The sequence below is a fragment of the Vanessa cardui genome, chromosome 7 (genome assembly GCF_905220365.1).
Source record: "Vanessa cardui chromosome 7, ilVanCard2.1, whole genome shotgun sequence".
NCBI classification, from domain to species: domain Eukaryota; kingdom Metazoa; phylum Arthropoda; class Insecta; order Lepidoptera; family Nymphalidae; genus Vanessa; species Vanessa cardui.
In genome coordinates, this window is record NC_061129.1 from 3,858,500 (window position 1) to 3,880,202 (window position 21,703).

The 21,703-nt window shown below is 31.5% G+C and overlaps 1 protein-coding gene across 2 annotated transcripts in view; it reads right to left on the minus strand.

The window, feature by feature from the left end:
* Positions 1–283: 283 nt before the first annotated feature.
* Positions 284–21,703, minus strand: part of LOC124531237 (homeobox protein aristaless-like) — an 88,701-nt gene continuing 67,281 nt past the window's right edge. The window contains exons 1-5 of one of the 2 annotated variants that reach the window (XM_047105735.1): positions 14,317–14,439; positions 10,812–11,085; positions 7,418–7,463; positions 1,594–1,787; positions 284–1,449 (exon numbers count right to left, since the gene is read on the minus strand). In XM_047105735.1, the coding sequence (XP_046961691.1) occupies positions 1,125–1,449; positions 1,594–1,787; positions 7,418–7,463; positions 10,812–11,085; positions 14,317–14,332 (855 nt within the window). In that variant the 5' untranslated portion in view covers positions 14,333–14,439 and the 3' untranslated portion in view covers positions 284–1,124. Of the gene's footprint in view, positions 1,450–1,593; positions 1,788–7,417; positions 7,464–10,811; positions 11,086–14,316; positions 14,440–21,703 lie in introns of those variants that run through there. The other variant, XM_047105734.1, reaches the window with a different exon arrangement.

Below are 21,703 nucleotides of genomic sequence, written 5' to 3' on the forward strand. Positions count from 1 at the left end.
GAATATGATCTTTACACAAACCTAATTACTTGTTATATCAAATGACCTAATATATTCGTCAATTTGACGATATATTCGTCTATTTACGAATATATTCGTCTATTTACATGCACTTGCTTTCTCGGGATGAATTGACGCGAGAATCTATAGCGGCGAATAGCGTCGAATAGCACGATAGTGTGCTATTTCTATTGGTTGTATCAATCGGTAGTAATCGTTTTTATTCAATTTATCAATGTTACATCTAAGTCGTGTCGTACTATAACTCTCTGCTCCATAATTCTCATAATCTTATAGGGCATTTGAGAAGTGAGAGAGTTCAGGTGAACTATCAATGGGTTGACATATTCGCACAGAGACGAGAGTGTTAATACTCAAATTCCAGACTCCAGGCTGCTGCAAGCAAAACTCTCAGTAGCAATAACAAGCCTGGAGTGAGTGAGCGAGTATAAAGTACACTTTTGTTTACTAACACACTTGTGGACTATACTATGTCGCGCATTGTTGCATGTGTCCATAATATATCAGGACCTCATTCATTCGAAATTCGATGCAATTATTAACATTCATCAATGATTATAAACAAGAGAAGTGCATTCAAAAAATTCAATACAGTAATATTTATTGTCTATTCGTTTTCGTGAAAATAAAACAACCATTTCGAAATTTAACTTACTTAAAATCTTTGTACAAACGAATCCCTTAGAAAATAAAATAGAAATACTTTATAGGTACTTAATTATAATAAATAACAGTAAGGCATAACTGGACGGATCAAGTAGCATTAATTATATACTTAATTTACATTACCTAATATAAAATAATTACGTAATAATACATAGGTAGGTAATTGTAATCGCTCGACATACTCACGCTTTTCAATGATAATCGAAACTGCCTTTATCATAAATGTTTCAATGCAGCATGATGGATCGTTTAACTTTAAATTACTAAAATAAGCAAAGATATAATCGCTAAAGTTCTAATCATGTGTGATTGTCTTGATCTATATTCAAGTCTTAGATGGAGGCAATTTCAATTTGGAGACCTTACAATATAAATCGTATTTTGTCTATACTTTAAACAACCTTATTCACCATTGTCTATCACGACTGTAACCAAGCTCAACTAATCAGATCCGTATGGTGTCGCTGTCTCAACATCTCCAACCTAAGCTCGTGTTCTCTCGCTGCCATTCGCAAGGCGGCAATGCTGGAACTCCTTCGTTCCACCTCAGGACCCTGCTGACTGGGAGGCGACTCGCTTCCTGGAGATATGGGAGGCGATACGGATGGAGGATCGGGAGACTGTCGTGGGGGGGCCGCTAGTCCAGCTAGTAGAGAGTGAAATGGAGGTGTAGATGTTGAATATATCGGTCCAGTGAAGAGTGGGGGTCGAGATAACGGTGCTCCGAGGTACTGGGCGCCAAGGACCGGGGAACTGCCGTATCTATGGAACAACATTTTTTATCTTAATATGAATAATGATTTATATTTGATTTAAAATATAACAAACTTCATCATAAAAATCCTTTTATTAATACATTCATAATATTTTTATGCAGTATAATTTTGTTTATTTCTAATGTCTTACCTAAAAGATGCCAAAGCATTAGCATCGAATGGCTTTCTGAAGCCGAATCCAAGTTGCGTGAAGGGGTTAGGCATGGAGGCGACGACTGATGGTGGGGGTGCGCCTCCTCCCCCCAAGTAAGGATTGTAGGGGTGGGCCTGCGGTCCGACCTTCTCTTGCTTGCGCCATTTAGCACGTCGGTTTTGAAACCATACCTGTAACAAAAAAAAAGAAATTTACAATACAAATAAAGTATAATTTCGTAATATTTATAAATAATAATGTATTACATATTTCGCAAGAGTTAAAGCAAAAAAATCTTGCTAAAATGTTATCTAACTTTCATCATATAGCACCCCCGTGGACTTATTAGCATCAGTGTATGGTCTAATCAAAGTTTTTAGTGATTCAAAATCTACTGTCGACGACGATTTAACTCGATGTTTTACGTTATAAAATAAATTTTAGCAATTAGTAACTTGGCGAATGATAATAATTAATGATAATGTTTTGGAGCCCCTACAGTGAAATAAAACAGCATTTTTGAAAACACTTCTTCTACATCAAATATCTGAATATTTATGAGATAAATTCATTTTCATGTCATTAACTTTTACCACTTGTATATTCAATTTGTTATTTGTGTAAATAATGATAATATCGAATAGAATTATTATTAATAAAATTAAAATGAATATACTATTGCTATATTGTCACGGTACTTTTAAAATGTTTATTCTTAGTATTTTTAGTTAAGGTTGTTAGGTAGTTTGGTTAAGTTAGGTTAGAGGTCGAACGATGAGGGATGACTCAGATGTGAAATCACGGTTTAATTATCGTTCTTTATTTTTAAAGACAATTTAATACCTATTTTTAAGACATTTTTGTATGACGATTTTACAATTACTAACAAGTAACTGTCTCGACTTGTGTCTAGTAATTGACTTATAAATTTATTTATTTTTACGTATGGCAATACAATTCTCACTTTTATCAATTATAAATGTTCTCAATTATATTCGATTCTTAATTCATATTGTATCTTTTTTTTTATTGTATCTTTGTGCTGTTTGTGATCGGAGTACTTAATGCGTACCACTAGGTACAAAAAAAGGTACAAAAAATGTATAAAACTCTAACCGTCTGTGTAATTGTGCATTAATGACAGGGTTGTTTAATTTTTCGTCCAAAGAACCAAGAAGCTGGTTGCATTCTTGTCACCACCCGATGAAATAATTATCTGTTCCATTATTATTCGAATGTGTTTCTGTTATATTTAATCTGTTTTTCTGATAACATTTGAAACGTCCTTTCTTGTAACGCCATCTGTTTCTTTTCGGTCATCATGAATTATTTAAAAATGAATATTAATTCTATTGTTTTAATCCAGAACAGCCTTAGCTTAATACCATGATTGATACAGTATTTTTGCAAACTAAACCAAAACTAAACGTTTCACAAAAAACATGTTCGACCCGTCAACCTTGAAGGCAGAGAAAAAAATTATACTTATTGATTGATTTATTCGCCATATTGGTCCAATATTTCAACATTAAATATTTATGAGGTCCAAATGGAGAAGAGCTCTGATCATTATGTAAACCGATATTTTTGTGGTAATTTAAATTAATTCACTTATGATAAATCCACTTCGATAAAAAAACGTCGCATTTCAGCAAATGTCGTTTTGGTTAGCGAATACTGTGTGAAACAAGAAATACCATATGCATTTTAAGTATAACATTGACAATTCAATATCGCTCTTAAACATTTAAATATAAAGTTCAATTTATAATGACGTTAATGCTTTCATTAAGTTTATACTCGCATTGTAAACGTGCTTCTATATGATGGTGGTTTGCGGGATAAATATATATATATATATATATATATATATATAGTGGTGCTTGCCTGGGCTTGAACCCGCAATCATCAGTTAAGATGCATGCGTTCTAACCACCGGGCCGTCTCAGCTCTATATATCAAAGATTATTTGATACATAGAGCGGGAAAAGCGTTAAAAGTATAATATTGAATCGTTTGAAAAGCTGGCGTTATGAAACGGTCAAACTTGATTGTGTTTTTGTGGTCAGCTGTGCTTTGAAACAATACCCCGAATAGTTGTATGCGGTATTATAAAAGTGCTTAACTGAAACAATGTTTGCGAATAAAATAAGTACAACGTTATAGACAAAAAACAAATTGAGGATGATTATGATCTGCGTAGATGATATTTTGACAGAATCCTCCATTTGAACGGAAACTATGGAGTAGGTTATAGGTTTTATTAATACGATAATAACAACATAGCTTGTCGAAATTTGTCAAGCTTAAATCACAAAGAAAAATAAACGTGATATCATTGATAGCTATACAATATTACAGTACGGATATATTAATCATTTTTAAGCATATAGTTTATTATTTCAGATATGAACGATCAATCAATTCATTGATATCGTTGTATATTTGAAATAATACAAAAATAAGTCTCACCAATCAAGGTAATAAAAACAAACATTGATAGCCAATCTTAGAATTATTGTTACCATGGAATTAATGAGTATATTATTGTGAAGGTTGGTAAGCAACATATATAATTGGAATCCACATCGACAGTAGCGCAGCAATACATCCATAATTATGTATTATGAATCATGTTTAGTGTTTAGTTGTAAAATAAATTAATAATAGGCTGTTGATATTCTAATCCTCCCTTAACTATCCCCTCTATTAACTCTATCCCCTCTATTAAGCTCGGGAGAAAAGTAAGTTACGAATCTTTTAATTTAAAGGCTTCTTTGGTTTAGTGGTTAAATTTATATGGTTGCACGTCCCGACGTCGTGATGCCCCTGGGTCGGGCTGATACAAAAGTTATTGAGTTTTTATATCATGTAATTCCGGCAGTCTTTAGCACGAACAGTCTTTGATCCTAAGCTTGAACTCTGTGTCAAATTTTCGTTGCCATCACTACCTATATACTTTATATATAATAATAAATAAATAAATATGAGACAACATCACACCCATTACTCTGATTCCAATGTAAGTAGCTAAAGCACTTGTGTTATGGAAAATCAGAAGTAACGATGGTACCACAAATACCCAGACCCAAGACAACATAGAAAAAAAATGATAATCTACATTGACTCGGCTGGGAATCGAACCCAGGACCTCAGAGTAACGTACCCATGAAAACCGGTGTACACACCACTCGACCACGGAGGTCGTCATTATATATAATAATATCATTCACTAAAATACGAGAATACTGCTTAAATGTATTAAAGAAATCAAAATTAAAACGAACAGCAAAACCGTGAACATTATTTGAATGGAATGTTACCAGGAATACTAGCACCGTTTCCACGTTGAATCCGATTCTCTGGAATTATGTATTTATGTGAAGTTATGCATAAGTTATATTTAGTCCATTATCAAATTACTCAAGTTTACAAAACTGTTTCATAAACGAGGGCCGAGGGGAAAAATGCGGTGCCATTATTAACAGATGGGAGCTGAGTTATTCGTAAATCGTAAGGTTGCTCCCGCGCTGGTAACTCGAGGTAATTGTTCGCTAAATGCCTCTTAATATGGTATAATTTGTGTTATCTCGCTGACGTACTTCGGGAAGCTCTGATGCCTTCGAAATTTAAAAAAAAATGTAAAAGATGGTTTATTAAGTTAAATTAAAAGAAGACGTCAAATTTTATGAATGTAATTTTAAATGTTATAGTTTCTTTATGTAGAATATATAGGTTAAAAAAATATCCGATGAGCTTTGTGGTTTCGTGATGAATATTTTCCGTTAAACTTATTAATGTATGTATAAACAAAAATGATTTTTATATGTGTTCAATTTGAATAATTTGTTTTTTTTTCTTAATAAAAATAATTTGTTAATTTTAATTTTGATGAAAATCCTCCGTTGTTCCTTCCTTTATATAAAGCCTTTATCACAACAAAATATATATTTAGATACATATTTAGTTTCTATAGGATAACATTTTGTTTGTATCACTAAAAATAAATTAATGCGTCGAAACTGTATATATTTATTTAATTTATACGTAATTGGAACACATTAAGGACAATTTCACGCAAGTCCAATTTTAATGTATTCTGTTTAACATACAATAAAGTTATAAAGATCAATTCGAAACCGAATACCTAGCCGGTTAAAACTAAAATTGTATTTTAAAACTTTAAATAAGAACATTAAAGCCGTAATTAATTTAACATTGTTTTACATTGCTATTGAAAAGAAACCCAGTTAAGAAGTTACCTTTATTCTTAAAAGGTATCCCTTCATTAAAGATAAACAGTAAGATAAATATTGTCGTATCGTATTTAATTAAGTTGTACGAAAATAGTATCGGCATGTTATTGGTGGATTGCTTTATCGGTACATACCTAATTTGTATTCAGATAATTGCCTTAGCGAAATAAACGTCTCAAGTGCAAATTAACGAGTTACTTTTAATGTTTTAAAGGCATACATGATTATAGAATGGTTTATTTATTTCTGTTTTTAAAACTTTATTTTGAATTAAGTTCTAAATAAGAATTTCTTTAGAAGCAACGCATATAGGACGTTTTTTGTGTTGAACAAGGGTATATATTGGATAGTATCAAACATATATGTTTTTATATAGATTCATTGATCGATCACAAGTGGGTCAAATTTTTGTAAAAGCAAGCGTATATACATATATTTTAATTATCTAATATTACATCGTGGAGGCTTTTCTATATTAGAGAAGGATTTGTCCATGAAATTTCCATTATTTTCTGTTACAGGTAAGCTGACATATGTATGTATATATACATATTTATGTGTGTGTGTGTGTGTGTGAACGCGCGCGTGTGTGTTGTGTGCGCGCGCGCGCGTGTTTGTGTGTGTGTGTGTGTGGTTTTATAATACAGTCTATATCTAGTAGAAAGTAAAGTTGTAATCCGTTTGGACATTTCGTCCTTTTAATATACGATACGGAACGTATTTTATGTTAAGCAGCCGTACAACCTGCTGTTTTTTAATGTGTATTCTGTTGCTAAAATAACTATAGTTTATATTTTAATGAAATGTAAACAACATTTTGCCATTTTTCAAGTCATTTGAAAGTTATAAAGTCATATGCGTTAAACAGCATAAGCTTGACATCACTAATACAAATAATAATGCATGAGAGGCTTTTGATACATAAAACAATCAAAATATTTTTATTGTTTGATATAAGTCCTTTTAGAAGTAAATCATAGAATTTTTTGTTTATATGTGACGGAGTTTGAGATATATCTGAGCATAATTTCTCGAAATGTAAATATTATATTAAATACCCGCTACCCGATTTCGTTTCGACACATTGATTTTCCGATATTGTTATAAAATGACAGAACACAATTATTAACTAAAGTTCACAATTTGGGTACTATATTTACTACTATACTAAATTTTATTGATGAATATATACATAGGCCGCTTTTTGTATATGCCCATGTATGTGTGTCTTAAACGTGACTGAGCTATTTATTTACCGGTGTATAATAAAGAACATCTTCATTTGCTATATATATATATATATATATATATATATATATATAGGTATTTATAATATTTTTCATTACATTCGCTCCCTAAATATCACAAGCCATTCACACGCAATTATTAAAAAAAAAAAACAATAAACACACACAGGTGTAATTTAGCAAATCTAAGTGCTCTTTGATTTCATCGGACTCGATTAATGACTGTAATCAAAGTGTTGCAAGCTATGATTGCTAATTAGGAAAATTACTCGGAATTCTGTATGACGTGAATGGAATATATTAATTCATTTATAATACCTGTATTCTCGCTTCTGTCAATCCGATTTTCATTGCTAGCTCCTCTCTGAAACAAATAAATTAATGATTATAGATAACATATGATTCATTTGTTTTTTTTTTTTAAATCTTAAACACATTTACATTTTCAATACAATTGTGAATGGTGACGAATGTTGCCACTTACCATCAGCTGATTCATTTGTTCCATACTTAAATAGTAGAACGGCGTAGAATATGTTCCAAACCTTCTCCCCAAAAAGGGCGAAGAGGCATTAGCTCATTGGGAAAACTACAGGCTGTTGTTATTGTTGTAATCAATATGTGGAGCGTAGTTGTAGTGCGATATATCAGAGCAATTCGCAAATCGTATGGAACATACAAACCCAAAGTAAAGTGGTTTTACTGTTACGATTGCGAAAGAGCAGATATGTTCATTGAAAATAATGTCAATAAAGATCCAAAGAAACTTTCATATTAAAAACAGTAACGTAAAATATAACGACGCACTATCTAAAGCAGGAAATGTTATCATTAAAATCCTATTATAATTTAAAGTAGATTTGAATTAATAAATTTCATTTAATAATGTTATTATCAAAGATAAAAGATACGTTAAATAGATAAGGGTTGCCGCTTTTATTAATGGTTTTCATTCAATTCATTTATAGATAAATGGTATCAATGAACACCGTCATAAATGTATTTTGTTTATGACTTATATAACGTTATCTTTTATTTAGAAACATTCATAAAAGACTATTATATGTAGATTATGTGTATAATGTGCGTCAATCTCAATTTATCGAAAACTCCAGATGTAGACTCGTTAATCGTTATTAACGATAACGGTTTCAAATCCCACTAAATTTTCATGTGCTTAGCTTATATTTTATGAGTCATTTCATGGAATTTCTAATATTATGGAAATTAAAGTAACAGCCTGTAAATTTCCCACTGCTGGGCTAATGACCTCCGCTCCCATTGAAGAGAGGGCTTGGAACATATTCCACAACGCTGTTCCAATGCGGGTTGGTGGATTGCACATGTGGCAGAATTTCAATGAAATTAGACACATGCAGGTTTCCTTACGATATTTTCCTTCACCGCCGAGCACGAGATGAATAATAAAATAGTGGTGCCTGGGCTTGAACCCGATATCATCGGTTTAGATGCATGTGTTCTAACCACTGGGCCGAAACATACATGCGTCGAATAAAAAATTTACACATGCGTATTATTAATTCGCTTTACAAAAGCGTGGTTGAAAACCCTTAGCCCAGTACATTAAGAGTACAGACTACTCTTTAGTTGAGAGTTTAATTGATTGTTGACATCTACCTTCAAATAAGCATATTGTAGAAGCATTTAGCTTTAAGTCATTCTTTATTAATATGTAATCAGACTGACAAATGAACTACATGATATTTATCGGTTACAACATGTATACATTGACATTGTAAAGCAATATTATTCAGCTCATATATTGCTAGCGCACTATGAACCTTGGGAATTGAGATGTTGTCCTTTGAACCTGTAGTTACACTAGCGCATGCGCATAGTAAACCAAGATTCAGTAAAATTAAATTGTCAATAGGTGGTAGAAATTCTCTCGAGCGGGTGGTACGTGCTTAGCACTAAATAATAATAAAAAAATAAATATATAATAGTGGACAACATCACATACATTACTCTGATCTCGATGTAAGTAGCTAAAGCACTTGTGTTATGGAAAATTAGAAGTAACGATGGTATCACAAACACCCTGACCCAAAATAGTATAGAAAATTAAGAAACTTTTTCTACATCCGCAAGGAATCGAACCCGGGACTTCGGGACCCATGAAAACCGATGTACATACTCCACCACGGAGGTATTAAAAAAACGCCATAAAATATATTGCAGAAACCACGTCACGCATTTTTTTACCTAAACCAATATGGTATATGAGTAATGCTGTATAAATTCATCAAGATTTCGATAAAAAAATTGATTTATATTGTGTCTTATATTTTATTAGGAAAAATTAGTTCAAATATATTTTATCGTCGAAATATAATAATGTAATTCGTCATAGTATACTTTTTATTATTTCGTTACATTAAAAAATTGTCAAACATACGCCAGTACCAAACGTTTATTATTTAAAACCGACGTAAACTGGTTTAAACCGGTTCAGTGATTTCATATGATTTTTGGACAGACTATAAATAAGACAGATATTCCCGTTTAATATTAACTTTATTTTGTATCTTATCAATATACAGACGTAATTTAATCATCGTAAGTATATTTTAATTAATTTAATTATTGAAATAATTACCGAAGCGATTATTATGAATTTAATTTATTTTGTCATAAAATTTGTAAAAAGTGGTTATTATATATAATTATTATTTTATTAATTAATATCTTTTTAATATCCGAATTTAATTTCTTAATACATGAATTCTGCTAAAAGTAATTATAACTTTATGTATATTTCAATAAACCGTCATACCGGCAGAAACTAATAAATATTATGACGGTGTAAAGCAAGAAAAGCTTAAACGCCAAAATTTTATCTTTGGTAAATGAAGTCTAAATTTTAAACCATAAAACTCATTTTCCTGAAGAATTTCGATAAAACCAACATACTAAGAAACACACAATAAACGTTCTGGTATAATTCTTATTATGTTTACACTTATTAATAAAACGCGGTTACACTGTATATTATATGCCTGACTCCAAATGATAACTTGTTTTATGAAGATATTTTATATATCATCATAAAAAAAGTAAAGTCTGTAAATGTACCATGTCCCACCACTTAGGCTAAGTCTCATTTCCATCGAGAGGAATACACGGAGCATCTTTTACTTCTCTGCTCGTGTGATTTAGTGAAAACATATCATATCAGTTCTTTCACATGAATACATTTGTACTTGTCTTAGTTTAAAACCGCTGTGTTATAATTAAACCATTGACTCATAAAAAAACAATCATAAATAACGTTGATAAAATTTCAAATTGCATTCGGAGAATTATTATCGATTATTGGCGAACATACTACACTCACACATTTAAAGAATTATCATAATACGTGTCCGAAATTCAAAAATACCTACAAGGTACATTGACATATGTATGTATAGGGCTTCGTAAAACGTCCGTTGGTAGATAGACCTCCCGTGAGGTTCCTCATATCCGGCAGACTGATTCGACATATGCAGGTTTTCTCACGATATTTTCCTTCATCAATTAAATTGAAATTAATTAAGAACATCAAAAGTTATTGGTAAAGATACATGTGTTTTGTCAATGGGAAAACTAGGTTTATATTTGTAGGAAGTAAAGTTTGTCGCGAATTAGGTGTTATCTTTCAACCAAAAATTGGCTCGAATATTATAAAACACGCCCAAATGTCACTGACCTGGTAAAAACGTCAGGGTAATGGGTCCTCGAAAAGGCTTTCTCCAATTCTTCCAGCTGGAAACTTGTAAACGTCGTCCTATACCGCCTCTGCTTCCTCTTAGGAGCGAAGTCATCCGCCTCATCACTGTCCGCAGATCCTGGGGGCGGCCGTTCAGATGCCGGTGATTGGTCAGCACGAGACAGTTCTGGCGTGGTCCTCGGCGAGTCGTCCTTTGGGGGCTCAGACACTCCCATACTTGTGTACTTCTGATAGGAATCTTGGTGATAATAATCTGCGAATAAAATTAGCAAGTTAAGTGTGAGGTAATTGTTTTATACTGTATTTATTCAAAAGAGGTTTTTTATGATCTCTTTTTAATCAATCTGTGGTTGATGTTATGTCTGAAAGCAGGTCAAGGGTGCATATTTAAGTGTATTCGTTTTATATTCTAATTAAACGAATCTAATAGAAGTTAATAAAAAAATTGTTCGATCACAAATGGAAATAAAGATTCCACGCCTTAGTAATATACGAAAAAAAGAAGATAGAAAATAATTTAATGTTTGGAGTTCTCGTAATTTTTTTTTTGTTTATTATAAGATTTAATTGTAGGGGCTATAACAATTCAATAACTCATGTAAATTAATTAATTATCATATATTCGAGCACTCTACATAACATTGTACTAGTTTCATGTAGTTTGAATTCGCGTATTTGTTTAACGAGCTTATCGATTTTTTTGTTCGTTTCTTTGCCTCAGACGACATATACTCGTAGGTATATCGATTTATTTTTAAAATTTTAATTTACTAAAAAAGTAAGGTTCAATGGAAATTATTTCAAGTCGAAGAAATGTTTTACAACGTTGTAGCATTCCGAAAATAATTTTAGTGCACAAACAATAATGGCTTTAAACTAGCAGTTCGCTTTCGTTACAAGCAAGTGCAGCTTATCAAAAATTTTAAACATAAGATTATGAAAACAAAAGAAAAATGGAACGCGCTGAACATTATAGTCAACCAAAAAACCAAATATAAAATCAAAACTGAATACAAATTTCTGGTAATGTGTCATTATCAATATGTTGATACGTCAATAAATAATAATTAAAGTTACATTTACTGTCGGGAATTTCAATTCTTTGTTATAGACTTATTATATTTAACTTTTACACAACTGAATCCTAAAACTAAATGACAAATTAAAAGGTTAAACTCGGCTCGTTGCTTAATTAAGTGATAAACAGCCAATTATTAGGATCGATTGGGTTTTAATTTGTGTTAATAATATAATTTGCGTGTTTCTTTGCACGAACTGCAATTAGTAACAGGCTTACAAAATGTTTGCATATTAAAATTTTGTTTCAATGATATATTTTAATAATTATTTTAATTTATGTAAACAGATATCTTAAATATTTTTTTTGATCATAAACCTGATTGATTTGAATCTTGAATTTTGTCATACATGCTTTGTATTAAGACACTTCCAGATTGTTGATCTGTGTTTCTAAACCAGTTACAAACACAGATTTCAACCTTAAATTGGTAAGTTTATACTACCGTGCCTTAGAGAGCACTCAGAGTCGGAGTCCTAACGCCTGAACTCTTTCCATTCGTATCGGAGCAAAAAAGCCGTATTTGTCTCGGAATACAAAAAGCACAAGAGTATTATTTGTGCCATTTGCTTTATGTTGAGAATGGCAACCGTGATAGATAACGAAAAGGAAGACGATATCATCGCCATCATTTTCATACGCCATAAACATTTGTGAAATGAGTTTTAAAGTGAAAACTTTAAGTTTCATTATCCAAAAGCAAAAATTTGGTGGTTCAGCTCTTCTTTCCGCTGTTTTTTTTAAAGGAACTTTTCTTGCTGTATGCATGCAGGTATGCTGTATGCTGTATTCTAACATGCTCACAGTTATCCTTGAAGATTGTATATATTTTTGATAAATACTCTTGTGACTAGCACTTCGGTGCTAGAAACCATTTCGGTAGTTCCCCTTATGAATTACTAACGACCCGCGCCGCACGGTTGCAATGCTGATACAAAATATAGTATAGAACTTTTCATATTTCTTTACTATATTGTCCATGTATCATATACAAAAACCTTCCTCTCAAATCTCTCTATCAATTAAAAAAAACCGCGTCAAAATCCGTTGCATAATTATAAAGATCGAAGCATATACAGGGACAGACAGCGGTAAGCGACTTTGTATAATACTATGTAATGATTGTATGTGTAATTTCGGTTGTGTACAAAGTTTTCTGTACTAGCACATAAAGCTGCAACAAGGCACGACCTCTGTCTCGTAATCAATCGACATTTATGAATTAATGCTATTAACTTAATTACGCTCTTATTATAGTGTTGTCGTAATTGGTCCGCCATTACATGTCGACTTCTAGAATATAAGGGCCAGTTTACACTGGTTTTTGTTTTGAAGATAAGAATTTATTATATGTACTAATAAAAATTAACTTAAAAAAACTATATTAATATTAAATATGAAAAAGTTACTCCGTCTGCCTGTCGCTCTTTTACGAACCGAATTTGATGAAATTTGAAGCAAACTTGAACTCCAACAAAGGATATAGGCTACTTTTTGCCTAAAACATAATAAGCCGAAGCCGCGAGAGACTATTAGTAAAAAATATATTTGATATATCATTTTTATCATTAGTTTCATGATTACCATTGATGGTAAGTAGTCACCACCAATAATCATTGCCACTGCAATTTTTTTTAATAAATCGCATCGGCGACCAACCTTGGGAACAAAGATGGTATGCCCCTTGTGCCTGTAGTTACACTGACTCATTCACCCGTCAAGCCGGAACACAAAAAAGTATTGTAAATTTGCATCAAAATGCAGTTAGTACGAGCTAAGTTATTTACATTAAGAAAATAAGCATGGGTGCACTAGACTTGATTGCATTAGAATGTACGTAAAAGTCCAGTTATATTAGGAATTAATTAGCTATAAATCATCTTATTATCTTCCTATTGTCTTTGTTTAATTAAAATGGAAATAAACTGAGTTAATAGAAGGTTACGTAAAGGCAATTACATTGTTTTTTCATTTAACATCCCATTAACGTGTTACCTACGGGATTTATTTATGTGTTTTGTTCAATTAATTCCATTGTTCAGTTAATTCGTACGTAGACTGTAGTAAAGATTATATATTCAATTTAAATATGTTTTTTTCGTCTTGTACTAATTTTTAATATTGGCAACCGTGAAGCGGCCATTTTTTTTAAGGTTGTCAGATGTCAAAATAACGAACAATTATTGATTATGGAATTTTAAATATTTGGAACATGTTCTATTTATAAAAGGAGCTCTAACAAACAAGACCTAGTTTTATAGTGCAAATTATATCGAGGCATTTTGAATTTGGAACGAAATATTATATATACGTTACTGATTTTATTTAATTTAATAAATAAATTAAACAAGATATAACTATCGATTTATCTTTTAAATTATATATTAATTACAAATAATAACTTACGGCGAATAATTCCCATTTCTCTCAATATCCACAAAACGGTCTTGCTCAGACAATCGTTCGTTCACGAATGAACGTTACGAATTTCATTCACAAATCCTAATTACGAGATAACGTTATAGATAATGTTATGTCTTTCATAGCCGATTTTTATCGTGTCGATCATTTTCCATGTATAGTATTTGGATTGATGAGGTGTTATATATATTTTATTATATAAATATATATTATGATAATTTTCGTTATTTTGATAGACCTCTTTCGTAATCCGTCACGTTCGATGATTTAATCGATAACCACGCAGAAATCGATATTTAATTAGTCGATTTTTTTTAATTAATGTAATTAATGGTTGATTCTGTAAATTAATTTTATCGTATTTTAATTTTATTATTGTAATTAAATTAACTACGGAAAATTAAGTATTTTATTTAATTAATGCAAATTAAATACGTAGGTAATTTGTAATATCAACGCAATGTTTGAAGTAATGTACGGAATACTTTTGTAACGTATTATTAGGGGTCTCTTAGAGTTTTGTGTATGAAATGGAACCCTTCCATGGGGGATGGTCTTAGGCGGGTAGCGTCGTACTCACCGTTACCGATGAGAAAATAATCCATGTAGGTTAAAATTAAAGCTTTTCTTTTGTTTCAGGATGAATTAATTTATATTTATTTTTTAATGGATAAATAAAAGTGGAAAACAATCTTGTTTCTCTGCGTAAGAAGGCAAAGATTGCCTAGAGGCTTTAACATAGTTTTATTCTAGTAATGAAGAAAAAGGTTCTCTATGTCGAATGTAAATTATTGGCCTATTTCGAAATTTAAATTAAATTTAAATTTCGAAACAGGCATTTTCCTTGTTTACGTTTAAATTCGATAGTATTTGCGAATTTGGACTTTAGCATTGGACTTTAGCCACAACACGTAGAAACACAGATTGTTATCATTATTCTATTAAAACAAGGCTGTAAATCGTTAAGAATTTCCTGTGATTACGATTAAGATAAAATAAATCGATACATTTCTGATTGCGTCAATACTGAAACATATTTTTAATATAATTAGAAATCCAATTACTCAGGCTAATTACGCAACCGAGTAAAATTTATAGGATTATAATAATTTTAAAAAATATGAATAACTATTTATTTTTAATTAAAGGGGTTTTAATGAATTATTTTAATAAGCTAACTTGTTAAATAAGATTTTTTTATACATAATAGATTTATTTTTATTTTCTTATGCAATTTCCATCTCATAATTTTAATTATGAATGTAATTTAGAAAACTTTATTATTTATTGTTATTAATATATTAATTTCAAGTTAAAAAGAAATGTATTTTTCTTTATATTCCATGTTCATCATTATACTTGGTGGTGGGGCTTTGTGCAAGCCCGTCTGGGTAGGTACCAACCACTTATCAGATATTCTACCGCCAAACAACAGTATTTAGTATTGTTGTATTCCGGTTTGAAGGGTGAATAAGCCCACACTGGCTTATTCACCCTTCAAACCCTTCAAAACGACAGGGATAAGGGACATAACATCATAGTTCCCAAGGTTGGTGGCGCATTGGTGATGTAAGGAGTGTCTATGGGCGGTGGTGACCACTTACCATCAGGTATCATATGCTCATCCTCAAACCTATAGCATAAACAAAGGTTTATCATTGGCACTAGGAATTTTTATTGGTCAAATATCCCATTATTATTTTAAAAACAATATATTCAGATGAATTTGTAACACGTGCCGGAAATAGCCAGGTTTTACTAATAAAAGCAGTTTTCCTCATACGAAATAATTTACCTCATTATGATTAATTATAGAACTAAATGTACAAGTGTTTCATGAATCGCCAATGAATCATTTGTAGATAGAGACATGACTAATTAAATCATATGTTATTTAATGATTCACGTTCCATTGACTGGATATATTATAATTATATATAATTATGATGAAACTTTTTTTTAATAAAATAAAAAAAAACTCTTTAGGGATAATGAGTATGGAATATTAATTTGATTCGTGGGAGACATTTTATGGGAGAAAGTAGAGCTGTAGAGGTACTCTATAAGAAGAAACGTCAGAAATGTCAGAATGTGATATACGACATAGACTGTAATAACTATGAAATTAATAGGATACAAGTATCAAAATGGCGTATCACCGTAAGTCGGTTGTCACATTTCAAGAGCAAGTTACGAAGTGAATTTTCACAAAAATGCTTCTAAACAACACATCAAAGTAACTCTTTAAATTGTTTTATCTCAACCATGATCAAGATCCTCGTGCTTTATCTACTTCAGCAAAAAGTTAAACAATTTGTTTTATAATGTTGTCTTAAATTTTCGCGATTATTACACATTTAAATAAAACTAGTTATAACGGATTTGAATCGCGTATATTAATTATTCAGTCCAGTCTACCCGTGACTACGAACGCTGTAAAGTGCTCGAAACGTCGGGATGTCCAAAATAATTAATTTGTTTTATGTAAATATATAAATATTTTTTGGAATATTAAATTATATCGATATCTTATAATTGGTCACGTGAAATATCCTCACGTGATCGTGAGGGACAGAAAGACAATCGCTTCGAGATACGTAAGTATCAAAGTCCACTGTAGTCCAAAGTCCGCTATTCTATTTATGTAAAAATAATACATAGATAAAATTATAGTGTACTGTAAGTCGATTACGATAGGGATTCACAGATTTGCGTCACGGTAGCATGCGTAAGCGATCCCGTGGCGTCCGCCGAAAGACGGAGAGGGTACCGCTGGTTTTTTAGTGGGTAAACCCGGTGTGCTTGGACGCATTCGGCGTTCAGGGCTCCGGGGAGTCCCACACACCCCCCCACTTTCATCACGCGGAGGAAGCGCGTAACGCGTTTTTCCAGCGAGAAAAAAAGGGATTCACAGATGGTTTTTACATGCCTGTACATTTTTATTTATTTATACAGAATAGTAGTAATACCTTAAAATTAAGGAGTCACTAATTATCCTATTTACACGTCCTTTTGGGCATACCACTTGTGTTAGGAGTGGGTTTGACAAGCCCGCGACTTTTTACATAGCAAGGCAGTCCGTAAACCATTGCGCAAATTATACTATTGAAAATTAACTATTTGTATTCGTGTTCTTCAAATATTATAGGTAACAACAACAGCCTATAAATTTCCCACTGCTGGGCTAAGGCCTCCTCTCTTTTTCAGGAGACAGTTTGGAACATATTCCACCACGCTGTTCTATTGCGGATTGCTGGAATTATTATATAATTATTATAGGTTATGGTAGTTTAATCTTACTAAATAATACATATTTATTAAATACATAGAATTTAGATAGACCACTTGAAAAAGTGTCTTTATCTAAATAGTCTATTAATATGTAATACTTAACATAATACTTTAGTTTTTTCAAAGTATATATGCGATAAGATAAAATTATATTAATTTTTCACAATGTTTGACAGCAAACGATTAAAATAATTAATCTGTTATGAAAAATATATGAACGCTCATCCGCTCGTTATAAGAGGCGAATTTTAATTTATCGCGAAGGCGTGTTACATGTGTTATCGTATCGCTTCGTTTCCCCTTTTATATCGTCTGATAAGACATACATAATCAAACATATGTACAGTCAGAGTAAGAAAACCTTCGTCAGTTTTCAAGTCTTAAACTCTTAGTACCTTTTGAATATAAACATCAAATGATTGCGACGCAATATGTCATTCTCGATCGGTAAAGCAGATTATCGCTCATACTGAGCACACGAAAATAGATCTTAAGGTGACGAACCTTTTCTTAACCCGACTGTACTTTATGAATAACATCGACATTTCTCTCAAATTTGTTTATTAAGATATGAAATATTATACAAATGAAATTACTTAGTACTAGTAGTACCCGCGGCTTCGGTTGAGGGTGTTAGTTGTCATGTGTTAGGAAAAATAGTAGGCTATGTCCTTTCTTGGAGATCAAGTATGCTTCATATCAAATTTCATCAAATTCGGTTCAGGGCTTTGATCGTGAAAGAGCGACTGATAGACATAGTTACTTTCACATTTATAATATTAATAAAGATTGATATATTTGAAAGGATAGTTCTAGTGTTATCAATGGGGTAGTTCTGTAATGGTTAGCCTGTACGTTTTCTGAAGGATAAGACGTTTCATCTCCCAAGGAATAGGTTGGAAGATATTCCATCATTATATTCAACCACGCTGATTTCTCCAATGTTAGTTGGATTTAAAAATGGACAGGCAAGTTTCCTCGTATTTATATTTATAACCAATTGCGCTAAGAACAAAATAACATGAATGGTTGATGAACGGTTTTGAATTGGAATGGATTGTCACTCTACAAACAAGATTCGGTTGATGACGTAATTGTTAAAGATCTACTTAAAGAGAATCAAAGAAAAATATTTATCTCAAAACATGTTATATTATTGCAAGTTTAGTTCTTATAAATTTACTGCTATTATATTTATGTGCATTTAAAATATATATGTACATGTACGTTTATTAATAATGATACAAAAATAAAAGTGCATGCAACTCAGTGGGTGCCTCCAGGTGATACCGTGTAACCTATATGCGACTTACGATTAAAAACCCAATATAACTCAGTACTTTGGCATGTTACTATAAAATAACAGTAAATGGGCTACTTGGCGAAGGCTTTTCGGCTACTGGGTTGAGGCTTTATCTCGAGAAGATTGCACTACGTTGTTTTATTGCGAGTTGGTTGATCTACGTGAGGGAATTTTTTATGTAACAGAAAATTCAGTTTTTCTGTCCGCGTTTGAGCCCGCAATCAACGAAGATAGGTGTTTTATATATTCACTAGTTTGGCTCTCTGTTATTATGCTATATTGTCCAGGGATTTATTTTGTAATTTTTAATTTATTTCGCCTTGAATTACTCGAATTCAATGTTATATTTTTAATTCTTAAGAAAAGTAACATGTAAAACATTTTCAGGTTCATTTTTTTTTTAACCATGAAATGATTAAACCTCAATGAACAACGAACGTAGTTAGTGACCAAATCAGCTGACATTTTAATAGCTGTAGCCTGTAACATATATGTAATCGAGTGTACATTTGACGTTTGTTTGGTACTCATCTCATTCTGACTTCAACAACAAGAACAACAGCCTGTAAATTTCCCACTAAGCTAAGGCCTCCTCTCCCTTTGAGGAAAAGGTTTTCAACACATTCTACCGCGTTGTTACACATGCGGCAGAATTTTTATCAAATTTGACACATGCAGGTTTCCTCACATCCTCATACTTTCCTTCACCTTACAAATTAAGCACATGAATATTCAAAGACAACTTGATAAAAAAATAATGTATACCCAATGTTATTTACGGGTATTTTACTAATCAGATTATTTTATCGTTATACCCTTTTCATACAAACAAATGTTACCTCTGCATAATATTATTTTATTTACCATTTATCTGATTGATTACATAACTTGTGGTTGAATGTTTATATCAGTTAATCAATCATTAATCAATCATAAAAGCTATAATTTATATGATCTTGTTTGTTCGGTATACGTCACTCGCTCCTAGCATTCATCCAATTAAGTTGATGCTGTTGTTTATGGCCTTATATAATACCTTGAAAGTTTCAAGTTATTCGTATTCAGTGGCGGATTTACCAATAGGCTAAGTAGGCTGGAGCCTAGGTGAACAGATTTAGAAGGGCGGCAATTTTTGCCCAAATTTATTATTACATTACAGAAATTAAAAAAATATATACTTATATGTATAGACATTACGTCCGTAATCCGTATACTCGTCACTACATAGCGGGTTGGAAAAATAATCTAGTAACTGACAGAAATATCACCTAGTTTATAATTATACTAATAACGGGAAAAAACCGATGTGATGAGGACGATAGGACACAAGTCATAAATGTTGCATAAAAAAAGAAGGGGTGGCAAAATTTGAATAGCCTACTTGTTTAATAGCGGCAGATTTGTAAATCTGCCACTGAACTATTACATTTCTAACAAACAATTTGGAGATGTATTAGGTTGCAATATAATGCTGGGTCCTCCTTATATCTATTTATTATATTATCATATAATATAACTGTAGTGCCTGTTTTGCTAGACGCATATGTATAAACGACATATACCAAAATAATATTTTTTACTTATTAAATTCGTTTATATTATAAATAACTGATAAGTATAATATATTTTTGGCTTATCTATTTATATCGCTAATATTATAATACTAGGTATTAAAAAATGGATAATTTATATAATTTATTGTAGGCATTAGTCACGTTTATAATTCTTAAGCATTTTGATAAAATCATTGATTGAAATGTGCAGCAAAATGTTGTTTATCACCAATTCTTTACTGCTGTGGATAGGTACCACTCAGTATGTCTATTAGGTATTATGTCGCCAAACAGTATTGTCGTGTTCCGGTTTGGCAGCTGAGTAAGCCAGAGTAACTATAGAACCGTGGCGCATTGTCAATGTAAGGAAATACCCGTCAAAAATTAAAATAAAAATGTTTTTCCACTCGTCACATTATAATCATTAATATGTATGTACATGTATGTATAATCATTAATATGTTGTATCGTGTAACATGTCTTATTTATTAATGTTTTTTGAATCACCTAAAAAAGGTTGGATGGATTTGATTAAATTTTGAAATGAAGATAACTGGTATTGTGATGACACCAATAATATTATGACTAACACTTGACCGTTACTAGCGGAGCTAGTGTAAATATAAATTAACCTATAATAAACAGGGATCTATCAAAAGTAAAAAAATGATAAAGAACCTCTTTTGTAAAGTCGGTCAAAGATTTTTGTTTTATCTGTATCTCTTGTTGTTAGAGAAATTAATTATGAATAATAATTAATTTCCTCATAACAATGAAACTAATTAGTAATTATCGAAGCAGTAAAAAAGTCCCCTTTCCCAGAAATCATAGTTTTTCCTTATATGTATGCAACGGCTGACAACCACCGCAAATATGAAAATTACTTGTAATGTCATTGTGAAATTATAAATTCAAATTAAGAACTATTTTTATTTTTTAAATTAATTTAATTTCTTTTTCTTAAACAAAAGAATAAATTCAAATTAATTCGAAGCAAGATTTAAATAAATACGTACAAGTTTATTATTTTTAAAAACAATAAACAAATCAGCAATTGATCCGAAGACACGTTTCCAATAAGAAATAGATTAAAAAAAAAAAAATGAAACATAAATGAGCCGTCGTCGTATAATACAACAGAGTATAAAATTAACAAATCGCTATAATTTACATCGTAAATTATGCCTTAATAACACGACAAGTTATCTCGACCTAAGACATCTAC